This window comes from Achroia grisella, unplaced genomic scaffold (genome assembly GCF_030625045.1).
Source record: "Achroia grisella isolate CSIRO2021 unplaced genomic scaffold, CSIRO_AGI_Agris_v1 utg642, whole genome shotgun sequence".
Lineage (NCBI taxonomy): Eukaryota > Metazoa > Arthropoda > Insecta > Lepidoptera > Pyralidae > Achroia > Achroia grisella.
The window spans coordinates 782,649-795,945 of NW_026712979.1; the positions used below are offsets into that span (position 1 = coordinate 782,649).

Here is a 13,297-nt window from a genome sequence, read left to right on the forward strand (position 1 = left end):
TTCAGGCTATGATGTAGGTGTTTGGGTATGATACCTGTAGATGAGAGGACTATGGGTATTATATAAATATTATTATTATTATTATTAATTTCTGTATCATTTACTTACCTCAAAGAAAGCAGTGAAATACCTAATATCATTTAGGTACTTGATTAAATCCCAATCTCTCTGGCGGTATCGAGCCACTTAGCGAGAGGCGAAACTTCGCTTTGCATTTTGTGCTCTACCGATTATACAACGGACTGTGTTCTAAAGAATTGTTCCACATGATGCCCACGTCTACCTATTACCATCGCTATCGACAGGGAATTAATCCCCATAGATCTACCACAGAGAAGTTGTAGTGTTTTCCTTTTTATTTACACTGAAAAGGGCATTTTTTTTATTAAAACTGGAATGGCAAAAAAAATAAAACATATTCCAAAGAGCAACACACAAGTTTCTTGGTCATTCTTCTTATGATTAATCTGCATTCCGAATGAGTGGTAGAATATAAATATGACTATTCTAAAGCCATATTTTTATTAAAGTCACATTACTATTATGCTTGTACTGAGTTTATTTGGATAAAGATTATTTCTATTTCTATTTATTAAAACTGAAATGGCAATCCAGTTAATGACGACATAACAGGGAATAGTCCTCAAAGTATACATGATATGGGACAATAAGCTGTTAATTTAAAAGATAACTAACTAATAAAATTAACCTAAAACTAAAAACTTAAATAAATAACGAAAATATATTATTAAAATGAGTCCCTTTAGGCAAGGTTCCGAAGATACTGGCAGCGTTCCTGTGAATTGCTAGACTAATTCTTTATCCGAGGTAGCTGCCAGCTCTTCAGTCTCCTGTGATGTCGACTAACCTTTTTGCTATTTCCTTAAAAATTATTATTATTACTATAGAGCTATCCAGTTACGACTTATCAGTTTCGAGGGTACTCTAATCAGCTTAAAGGTATCGTACAGAAATGATTGACATCGTAATATTGCCTCATAATACTCAACAGTATGGTTTCCAATAAGAAGCCATATCCTGACTGTGCTATAATAATCGAATTAATTGTAAACTAACCACGAGTTTAATAAAGGGTGCTTAGTTACATAACCGTTAGGTTAGGTACCTCTATCTCGCTTAGCTCGCTCGGTTTGGTGGGAAGGGAGAGATTATGCTGTTATTTACCCTAAGGTCTCCACGGAAGGTCTCAGCAGAGTGGAGTCCTTTCAGCAAATACTTTAAATATCACTAGTTTTGCCCGCCATTTAGTCAGCTTGGTATGAATAGCATTTTTAATTATTTTAAGTTTCAAGCATCTAGCTTTAAAAATGACGATACTTTCATACAACTTTTCATCAATCAAGCCCTTACAATCCTTTTTTCGCATTAAAAATGGGCTACCTATGTCCTTTCGCAGGGTCTAAACTAACTGTGTACCAAATTTCATTTGAATCAGTTCAGTAGTTTTGGCGTGAAAGCGCGACAGACAGACAGACAGACAGAGTTACTTTTTCATTTATAATATTAGTAAGGAGCAAGGATTTTATAATAGTTTGCATTTTTATTATGTTCAATTCAATTCAAATTCAAAATATCTTTATACATGTAGGTCTATTACAGACTCTTATGACATGTCAAATCTACCATCAGTTCGGAATGATTTCGAGATGAGAAGAACTGACAAGAAACTCAGCTCGTATTGATTGGTTCAGCTTTGTTTATTAGGGAATCTTCTTTAAAAACAATGAAAAGTGTAATCACTGAATATACAATGTCTTTATTTTGTACCTTAAAATATGTACTTCCAACAATTACTTGCAATTCAAAACTGTTATAACATAATATCTAAATAATAAATATGATAATATATATTTGCTCTAAAGTTCTCTTCAATCTCTATTTAATATTATGTTTTATAAAATAGCCGGAACAAACAGACCGACAGACAGACAGACAAAAATTGTAAGAAAAGTTATTTTGGTGTATGTACCGTATTTATATTCATATGCATGTAGTAAGAAACGGTTATTTCAATATTACAAACAGAGACACCAATTTTATTTATATGTTTAGATTACTTTATTCTTTTATATATCAATATATAAATCTTAGGATATTTAGTAAGCTTTGTGTGCGTATATTTGTGTGTACATGTATTTACAGGACCCAATTGAAGAACATGACATACTGCACCGACCACAAATAATTGTATAAAGCAAGGCAATGATATACTTGTAATAACTGATAGTGTAACACGAAACAAGTGTATAAATCACATTTACAAGAGTACGTACCACTAATGTTTAATGCTTTAGTGAATTATAAAGTGGGAGCTGTCGGTCAGTTCATAAGTCACGGATAGTGGGCCCACCGCAGATATGAAAATAAATAAACAACGCGCAAATATCTGGAGCCACTTCAAAGTGGGGTGAGATCCGACGAGAGTGGTACAAACAAGAGCGGCGAGCGGGTCCGGATTTTTTTTTTAGTTTTCAATTCTAAATTTGACCGCAATCCCACCTGAAGTTAAGTGATGGTGTGGTCTAAGGTGTTACACGCCAGCTCAAATAGTGCCTTTAATAGGCACTCTTGACTTGAACCCAATGTTGTAAGAGGCAGGAAACATATGGTAGACGCTGGGAGAGAGTTCCACTCTATATTGCTATATTATTTTATAGTACAAATAGAATAGAAAAATATTAATTTCTGAATAATCATCACATTTATTTTCAATCTACCGCTCAAATACCGTAAAACTTCTCTATAATATTGTTGATTATTTCTATAAAAAAAGAATGTATATCATTTTCATGACCTCGTCTTATGTTAATTCTGGTCGACGTTAAATGATTTTATGCATATTAATAAGGATTTCGGATTTTTTTGTGACCGGACTGCGGGCTGACGTCAACCATCCTAGAGCTAGAGAAATGAATTTCCAACGTATAAAGCTTTGGAAATTCATAACTAACTCTTGTTATTAACCCCTCCGATCGACATTTCGTCCAATTCAAACGTGAATCCAAATTACGACGGCCTGAGCCGAAGTTTCAACCCATAGCGGTGCCCTAAGACCCTCAGACAGATGTCGTATCCGTCAGACGGTAGTTGGCCTTCAGCCGCTCCATAAGTCCTTCCGCGGGTTTGGAGTGCCATCTGCACTCGCCCCTTATCGTCCGGTGGATTAGTAAATCGGAAGGACTTCCGCGGGTTTAAAGGCCGTAGCTGTAAAGCTGCGGCCAATAGCATAAGAGTATAAATTTGGAGCGCCATCTGCACTCGTCTCCTATCGTCCGGTGAAGATGTAAAGGCAAGCTGCGGCCAATAGCATAAGAGTATCCGTGAGGCGGGAGTTGGCCTTCAGCCGCCCCATAACTCCTTCCGCTGATTTGGAGTGCAATCTGCACTCGCCCCCTATCGTCCGATGAAACTGTAAAGGCCAGCTACGGCCAACAGCATAAGAGTATCCGACAGGCGAGATTTGGCCTTCAGCTGCTCCATAACTACTTCCGCTGGTTTGGAGCGCCATCTGCACTTCACCCCTATCGTCCGGTGTAGCTGTAAAGGCCAGCTGCGGCCAACTGCATTAGAGTAGTCTGAAAACATTGAGGTACTGAAATATTGTTGACAGAGAATTCCTCTGTCAACTCATGAATTGCACCAAACATAATCATGGAACCAAGGAGTTTTGTTTACATACAATATAGCTCATTGGGGCAAACCGAGCCAACGTTGTAACAAACAGATCGTTTCAACCAATAATGGACCAATATACCAACATTTGATGAACATCGATTCAGTATATCAGGGTCTAATTATTAATTTTGAGACACTGATCATATTAAAAACTAGCTGTACCCGCGACATCGTACGCTTGGAATTTAACTTTTCTAAAATAACCTAAGACACTCCATCAGCTACCTGCCAAAAAAATCCCGTCAAAATCGGTCCAGCAATTTCAGAGATTAGCCTAACAAACAGAGACAAAAATTGTAAAAAATGTTAATTTGGCAAGTGTACCGTATTTATATTCATATGCATGTAGTAAAAAACGGTTATTTGAATATTACAAACAGACCAATTTTATTTATATGCTATACATATAAATAAAATAAATAAATAATAATATATAACTCTGGACAATTAACACAGCGCCATCTAGTACGGTAAACAGTGCTTGTGTTTTAGGTACTAGACACTAGTACTTGGGTGAATGATTTAGTTTCAAATGTAATTTGAAAAGAGCTGTACTGGAAAAACAAATTTTAAGTAATTGAGAAACTGAATATTAACATAACATACGTGTATTGTAAATTGTACTATTTGTGTTATGTTGGCAATAAATCAATTATCTATATCTATCTATCTAAATATGTACAACACTTAAAAAAAATACGAGCTGAGTTTCTTGTCAGTTCTTCTCATCTCGAAATCATTCCGAACTGACGGTAGATTTGACATATCATAAGAGTCTGTAATAGACCTACATGAATAAAGATATTTTGAATTTTGAATTTTTTTGAATTTTGTATGGGTTGAAAAATAGGTAGTACCTGATTCTCAGATCTACTGAACATGCATATAAAATTTCATATAAATATCAATCAAGGTTTCGTAGGCGCATGGTAACTAACATTGTGACTCGAGAATTTTATATATAAGACTAGCTGTACTCGCGACTTCGTCCGCGTGGATTTTAACTTTATTTTTCTAAAATAAAAGTAGCCTAAGTTACTCCTTATTACATCAGCAACCTGCCAAAAAAATCCCGTCAAAATCGGTCCAGCAATTTCAGAGATTAGCCGGAACAAACGGACAGATAGACAGACAGACAAAAATTCTAAAAAATATTTTTTGGTATATATACCGTGTTTATATTCATATGTATGTAGTAAGAAATATCAATATTACAAACAGACACTCCAATTTTATTTATATGTATAGACATTTATCATGATCATCATTGCAGCCCGGAAGACGTCCATTGCTGAACAAAGGCCACCAAAGATCTCCACGACGATCCTGCGCTGCTCGCATCCAATGCCTTCCAGCGATCTTGACCAGATCATCGGTCCATCTTGTTTGAGGCCTTCCCACGCTGCGTCTTCCGCTCCGCGGTCGATATTGTATATAATAATAATCTCAAGACAATTCTCACAGCACCCAAGTTAAGCTAGCAAAAGCTTGTGTTATAGGTACTAGATAACTAATACAAACACTTAGATACCACTTTTTTCGTAAATATATATTATACATAGAAAACGCACAGACCGATAAAAACAAGCATACTCATGAATACAAATGTTTATGTCGTGCGAGGAATCGAACCCGCGACCATCGGAAGTAAGGTGGTGTGTTAAACCGCTAGACCACCGAGGCCGCCATATATATCTAAATATATAATATATAACTCAAAGGTGACTGACGTAGTGATCTATCAACGCACAGCCCAAACCACAGGACGGATCGGGCTGAAATTAGGCATGCAGGTAGATGTTATGACGTAGGCATCCCCTAAGAAAGGATTTTGATTAATTCTACCCCCAAGGGGATAACATAGGGGATGAAAGTATGTATGAAACTTTGTCAATTTTAAACCGATCGGGCTGAGACTTTGCATGCATAAAGCTACTATGACGTAGGCATCCCCTAAGAAACGATTTTGATAAATTCCACCTCTAAGGGGATAAATTAACGCGAACGAAGCCGCGGTCAAAAGCTAGTGTGATTATATATGTATTTAGCATATTATATGTGATTTACAAAGTAACTAGTATACTGCAACTTCGCAGCCAATGTCTCGTCATGCTGGCCACAGTTGGTGTGTTGGCGTGTTGGTGTGTTGGTCCTGGGGTTTATTTAACGCCAAACACAGATGTGGTGAGTACGTAAACAGACAGACACATCAAACGGACCGCACCGATCATACTACACACACTCTTGATCATTTTAATAAATTTCACAATATCGGTGGTCTAACGGTTAACTCGGATGGCCGCGGGTTCGATTCCTCGCACGCCACATACATTTGTATGGATGTAGGGATAATAAGATGAGCATGATGCCAGGTCAGTTTGCATTTTTTTACTGATGATAATGGAATGGTGCACTCGCCTGCGTTAACGGTTTACGCTGGCGGGGCACCAGTGGAGGATGATAAGATGAGGTCACGTCAGTTAGCCCATCGTGACAAATTCACCAGGAATTTGTCACAATGTCTATCTGTCCACATTACTAATAATCTCGTTCTTCCCACGTACGTGGCACCAGTGGAGGATGATAGGATGAGCATTACGTCAGGTCAGTTAGCACATCGTGACAAATTAAGCAGCAATTTACCACGATGGTTTCCAGAGAGAACCACGTGAAGGTCAACGTGACATGGTACATTGCTAGCAATTTTTTTTTTATTTATTTATTTATTTAATTCAGGCTACATGGCCCATATTATAAATACCTTATAGACTAACATACATAAGAAATAATAATAAAATATGAAAAATAAAATTGTCTCTATGGTCACGGCACTGACGACGGCAATCTGCCACGGTAGCACCGATAGACCACCCCCAATGGAGTCGAGAGTCTCCCCCCCCCCCCCCACATCCGTTGAATTGTCATGCCAGAGTATTCAATGTACTTTTTAATTTCTCTGTCAATAATTCCAATGATATCCTTCGATTTGAAGGAAAGGGGAAAGTGGATCAAAGAATGTAAAAGAGTGCCATATCCCATACAAAGCCACAATATTTAAAATTTGAAAGTATCAAGTCGTTTTAGAACGATTAAACATGAGCGGGTTAATATTTCTTTGATCTCTAGGATCACGCGCTTTTTACTTATATTACTTACTTACATTTGAACTTCATTAAAACATAGGAAAAATATACTTACACAACCATTACCGACTCTAATACCATCACATAAAGTTACAAATTGCTTGTCAATTTTTTAATATAACTCTTTTAGCGTTAAAGTACGTAGTGATGTCTAGACTTTTTAAATGCCGTTAAAATTAACAGCCCTCATTCCAAAGTGAACTTAAATGTTAGGAAATAGAGTCCAAGTTGAAACAACTCAGTTAAGAGATTAAAGTTGTTTTGTCTGTGTGCATGTTTGCCTGATCTGTCAAAATGAGGAGTAGCAGGCGCGAGGTGTAAACATTTATACGTGCGGTCTGTACGAACACTCGCATGCCTCCGCCGAGACTCGAACCGGGGATTTTGATAATAAACACACGATAAGTTTAGTGGGTTAAATAATGGTTTAAGTTTAAAGCCATTACCTGGGAATTAGCAAGGCCTATACAATTCAGGAAGGTCTAAATCAATAATATTAAAATAGAATAACAACTTTTATTATAAATATTAAGTAGTAACAGTTAAACCTAACTTTACAAAAATTTATTTTTTTATTAATGTAAATAAAATTTCTAATATAAAAGTAGCCTAAGTTACTCGACATAACATGAGCTATCTGCGAATGAAAGTCTCACCAAAATCCGTCCATCCGTTTCAGAGATTAGCAGAAGCAAACTGACAGTTTTTTTTTACATACCTTCATATCCATTTTGTGAAAATCTTTAACTTGATATTACAAGCAGGCACATCAATTTTACTTGTATTTTACACTGTACAATTTGAACATGTACCTATAACAAGAATAGATTTTCATCAACATCTATCAAATTTGCATATAAAAAAATACAATTAATGTAGTACAATATTTTCGATGGTACACTTGAGAAATGGCTGGCGTTTCGAGAGATATTTCAAATAGCGTATCATAAAATTTAATTTAATTATATAAATTTTTGTCAGTAGTAAATTTCCTCTGTTCCGGTTTAGTATATCTATGAAATTATTTAGGCGTGATTACGCACCAGATAAACATATAGTTTTTCACTCACAACTTACCTAAGAATGCGGTGGTGACGCTGGCTGGGTGGTCACCACTCGACGGTGTATCTCTTTCTTTATCCTCTTTAATATTTTATTTTATTTTCCGGTTCGGTGTGTGTGAAATTATTTAGGTATGATAAGGTACCAGACAAACAGACAGTATTTTCAGTCGTAACTTACCATGCAAGCAGTGGTGACGGTTACCGGGTGGTCACCACTCGGTGTACTGTTTCATACAATTGCTACGAGCAGCACACTTAATCCAATTATGTCAATTAGTGTTGCCACACGCACGTCTAATTTTGTTGTTAACGTTCATCGTTTGCGAGATTATGAAGGGAAATTAAAGATAATGGTAACATTAAATTTTGGTGTTACGAAACACAAACCAAAAATTATATAGATGTATAATAATAATAATAATAATCTCAGGACAATTCACACAGCGCCATCTAGACCCAAGTTAAGCTAGCTAAAGCTTGTGTTATGGGTCCTAGACAACTGATACAAATACATAGATAATTTTTTTTTTTTCGTAAATACATACATATTATACATAGAAAATACCCAGACCGATACAAACAATCATACTCATGAATACAAATGTTTGTGCCGTGCGAGGAATCGAACCGGTCGTAAAGCGGTATAAATGATGATCTTTTTATGTATAATGACAGAAAAAGATCATCATCATCATCTCAGCCCGGAAGACGTCCACTGCTGAACAAGGCGGCCAAAGATCTTCACGACGATCCGTTCTTCCAGCCATCTTGACCAGATCCTCGGTCCACCTCGCTGGAGCCCTTCCACGCTGCGTCTTCCAGTCCGTGGTCGCCACTAAAGTAAAGTAAAGTAAAGTCCTCGTTACTGCCACAACGACCATCTCTCCTTTGAGCTATGTGATAAAAAAATGCGACAGTGCGGTTTCAGAAGAGCCTCCTACCAAGCTAAGCAGAGTTTGTGTTATGGACACTAGACATCTGATATACAATAAATAGATAGATGGGTAGGGAAGGGGATCTGAATGAACCATGTCAGGTTGACCTCCACGTTGTACCCCCGAAACCATCGTGGTAAATTGCTACTTACCAAGATAATTTCCAGGGAGCTAACTGAAATAAGTTCATGCTCATTTTATCATCCCCCACTGGTGCTCCGTTAGCATAAATGTTAACGCAGGCGAGATCACAATTCCATTATTCATTATGATCCATTATATTTTTGCGAGCACAATAGATCTATGTAGATCGCCGTGCTGCAGGTGCTACACATCTGACAATAGCCCAAACAATCCAATAAAAAAAATGATCCATTAAAAAATTAACACACATTCGTACTCTTGATTACAATTTTTAGTAACCTACGAGGAATCGAAACCGCACCATCGGAAGTGAAGCGGTAAGCTAAACCGCTAGACCACCGGGGAAATCATTTATTTATTCTATCAACAATATTATTCCCATACAATATTTCCACAGTCGCGTAAACACAAACATCCCGCATCGTTTAATAGTGACACAATAGGCTGGCTGGTAATTGTACAGAAATGTTACAAAATCTGGAATCAAACCCGTCACCATTTGTACCAATTCTATATTATAAGTATCCACGCCCGTGTCAATAGATTTCATTGCATAAAGCTGTGTACACACGAGCGGGTGTTAATAGAAAGTAAATAATGTTATAGATTTTTTGTTATGCTTTTATTAAACTATTTTATGTCTAATTATGTTAAACTTACTTTGACTTTGAAGTTTTCCGAAATAAATATTATTCTATTCTATTCTATTTTTGTAAAATAAATATATTTTCTTTTCTTTAAAGAATCTTATGATATTTAAGCCTGAATATATACAGAAGTCGTAACAGATTCTCAACAATGTTATAGTATACAAAAAACTATGACAAATTGCGTGTAACAATTTATAATAATATTATTGATACGCTGAAAACGTACAATAATATTATTTAAAAGAAAATTACGTGAATGGTTAAATTTGAAAATAAATAAATTAATTTAAATTAATTTTTTTTTTCAAATTAAACTTTGAAAAAAAACTATATATTTTTTTTCAATTTTGATCATTAAAAAATAAAATAATTAATAGGAATATTATTTCTCAGTATAGTGTCTAATTACAATTTTAGCTGTATTTGTACATAATCCAGAGTTTATGATATGTTTTTTACATAACGCTGGCGAGACAACGAATGAGCGTCATAAGATGAACATAAGGTCAGGTTAGTTAGCACATAGTGACAAATGCACCAGGATTTTACCACGATAGTTGCCAGAGGAACCTCCTGAAGGTCAACTTGACATTAATTTGCCAGAAGAACCGCCTGAGGGTCAACTTGACATTAAGTTGCCAGCAGAACCGCCTGAGAGTCAACTTGACATTAAGTTGCCAGCAGAACCGCCTGAGGGTCAACTTGACATTAAGTTGCCAGAGGAACCGGCTAAGGGTCAACTTGACATTAAGTTGCCAGAGGAACCTCCTGAAGGTCAACTTGACATTAATTTGCCAGAAGAACCGCCTGAGGGTCAACTTGATATTAAGTTGCCAGCAGAACCGCCTGAGGGTCAACTTGACATTAAGTTGCCAGAGGAACTGCCTAAGGGTCAACTTGACATTAAGTTGCCAGAGGAACCGCCTGAAGGTCAATTTGACATTAATTTGCCAGAAGAACCGCCTGAGGGTCAACTTGACATTAATTTGCCAGAAGAACCGCCTGAGGGTCAACTTGACATTAAGTTGCCTGCAAAACCGCCTGAGGGTCAACTTGACAATAAGTTGCCAGAGGAACCGCCTAAGGGTCAACTTGACATTAAGTTGCCAGAAGAACCGCCTGAGGGTCAACTTGACATTAAGTTGCCAGAAGAACCGCCTGAAGGTCAACTTGACATTAAGTTGTCAGAGGAACCTCCTGAAGGTCAACTTGACATTAAGTTGCCAGAAGAACCGCCTGAAGGTCAACTTGACATTAAGTTGTCAGAAGAACCACATGAAGGTTAACTTGACATTGAGTTGCCAGAAGAACCGCCTGAAGGTCAACTTGACATTAAGTTGTCAGAAGAACCACCTGAAGGTCAACTTGACATTAAGTTGCCAGAAGAACCGCCTGAAGGTCAACTTGACATTAAGTTGCCAGAAGAACCGCCTGAGGGTCAACTTGACATTAAGTTGCCAGAAGAACCGCCTGAGGGTCAACTTGACATTAAGTTGCCAGAAGAACCGCCTGAAGGTCAACTTGACATTACTAACAATGGGGTCACCAGTTCACATTGCTAACAAACCCAAAATCCTGTTCCTTCCTTTGAAATAGGGGATTTCAAAGGACTATGATATCATACCTCTTATCATGTAATTTCATTTTTATATGTAAATATACTAAATATATGTAAATAATAAATAACCCCGGACAATTAACATAGCACCATGTAGTCCCACGGTAAAGGGGAAAGGGATTGCTAGTAATGTGGACTCATGACCCCGTTACTAGCAATGCACCATGTCAGGTTGACCTCCACGCGGTTCCCCCTGGAAACCATCGTGATAAATTTCTGCTAAATATGTCACGATGGGCTAACTGACCTGACCTCATGTTCATCTTATCTTCCACTGGTGCCCCGCCAGCGTAAACCATTAGCACAGGCGGGTGCACCATAGCATTATCGGTGGTCTAGCAGTTTTGTATACCGCTTTACTTCCGATGGTCGCGGGTTCGATTCCTCGCATGGTGCAAACGTTTGTATTCATGAGTATGACTGTTTGTACCGGTCTAGTTGTTTTCTATGTATATTTTGTATGTATTAAAAAAAAAAAGTCCCACGGTACGCAGAGCTTGTGTTATGGGCACACAAGCTCTTGCGTACCGTGGTGACATCGAACCCGCGACCATGGGAAGTAAAGCGGTATACAAAACCGCTAGACCACCGAGGTCAATATATTCTAAATATACTAAATTTGTGAGTATAAACCCTTATGAATGATGACCAAATGTCTCAGATTCCGGTAAATCGTGTAATGCGGGAGTTTAAGCAGAGGGCATCTCCAAAACCATAAATACAAATTATTCTATTGTGGCCCTCACATCACTCTGTGGCTAACGCCCGCACTCGCTCACTTTCTTAGATAAGAAATATTATGACTAATAATAATTGTATAATTTCTATATATGTAAATGTAACTGGTAGCCTACAAAAATGTGCGTTGCCATATTCGTAAAAACATAATAAAAAAAGAAAGATAAAAAAAAAAGAATAAAATTCAAAATTAACAGAGACATTAACGCAACATTGTATTTTTATTTCATAACATAATTAAATATCTATCAACCATCCCTCAAATCCTCGATTCACGTTTAAACAATAATAATAATAATAATATCAGGACAATTCACACAGCGCCATCTAGACCCAAGTTAAGCTAGCTAAAGCTTGTGTTATGGGTACTAGACAACTGATACAAATACATAGATATTTTTTTTTTCATAAATACATACATATTATACATAGAAAATACCCAGACCGATACAAACAATCATACTCATGAATACAAATGTGCCGTGCGAGGAATCGAACCCGCGACCATCGGTCGTAAAGCGGTATGCTAGACCGCTAGACCACCGAGGTCGTCACTAATATATAAACATACTATCTACTCGCCTCGGCTTCGCACGGGCGTACATGTATTATATATATAAACCTTCCTCTTGAATCACTCTATCTATTTAAAAAAAACCGCTTCAAAATCCGTTGCGTAGTTTTAAAGATACATAGCATACATAGGAACAGACAGCGACAGCGACTTTATTTTATACTATGTAATGATTACTATAACTTTACATGTTAAAGTTTGTGAGTATGGATGGATGTTTGTTCCTCTTTCACGCAAAAACTACTGAACGGATTTTGATGAAACTTTACAGTAATAATAATAATCTTAATCCTTAACTAATATTATAAATGTGACAGTACACATATTTGTTACACTTTCACGCATAAACTACTGAACCGATCATCATGAAATTTTGTACACATGCTCTTGGAGGTATTAGAATGAACATAGAATACTTTTTATTTAAAAAACAAATATTTTTTTATTCAAAGCGAGAGAAACCGCGGCTAAAGTTAGTAATATTATAAACGCGAAAGCTTGTGATGTATATTACTCTTTCAAGCAAAAACTACTGAACGGATTTGGATGAAACTTATAGTAAAATAGCTTATGCAACAGAATAAGCCATAGGCTATAATTTTAAAAGATATTATAGAAATTGGGCGAAATATAATAATAAATTTTTGTAGGTGTGATGCAGACGAAGTTGTGCGGCTGAGCTAGTTAAAAAGAGTGACAAACATCCATACTTACAAATTATCGCATTTATAATAT

At 36.8% G+C, this 13,297-nt stretch overlaps 1 protein-coding gene across 1 annotated transcript; it reads left to right on the forward strand.

Moving 5' to 3' along the window:
• Window positions 1–5,805: 5,805 nt before the first annotated feature.
• On the forward strand, window positions 5,806–10,918 carry LOC131849525 (periaxin-like). Its single transcript, XM_059199613.1, has 2 exons — window positions 5,806–5,880; window positions 10,190–10,918. The coding sequence occupies exons 1-2, from the start codon at window positions 5,806–5,808 to the stop codon at window positions 10,916–10,918; spliced, it is 804 nt and encodes a 267-aa protein (XP_059055596.1).
• The last annotated feature ends 2,379 nt before the right edge of the window (window positions 10,919–13,297 follow it).

What these genes read in the sequence shown, in the direction of transcription:
- LOC131849525 (XM_059199613.1), top strand. Translation starts at nt 5,806, where the DNA reads ATGCTGGCCACAGTTGGTGTGTTGGCGTGTTGGTGTGTTGGTCCTGGG. An exon ending in TAACGCCAAACACAGATGTG is followed by an intron (nt 5,881 to 10,189) that starts GTGAGTACGTAA and finishes TTACCACGATAG; the next exon opens with TTGCCAGAGGAACCTCCTGA.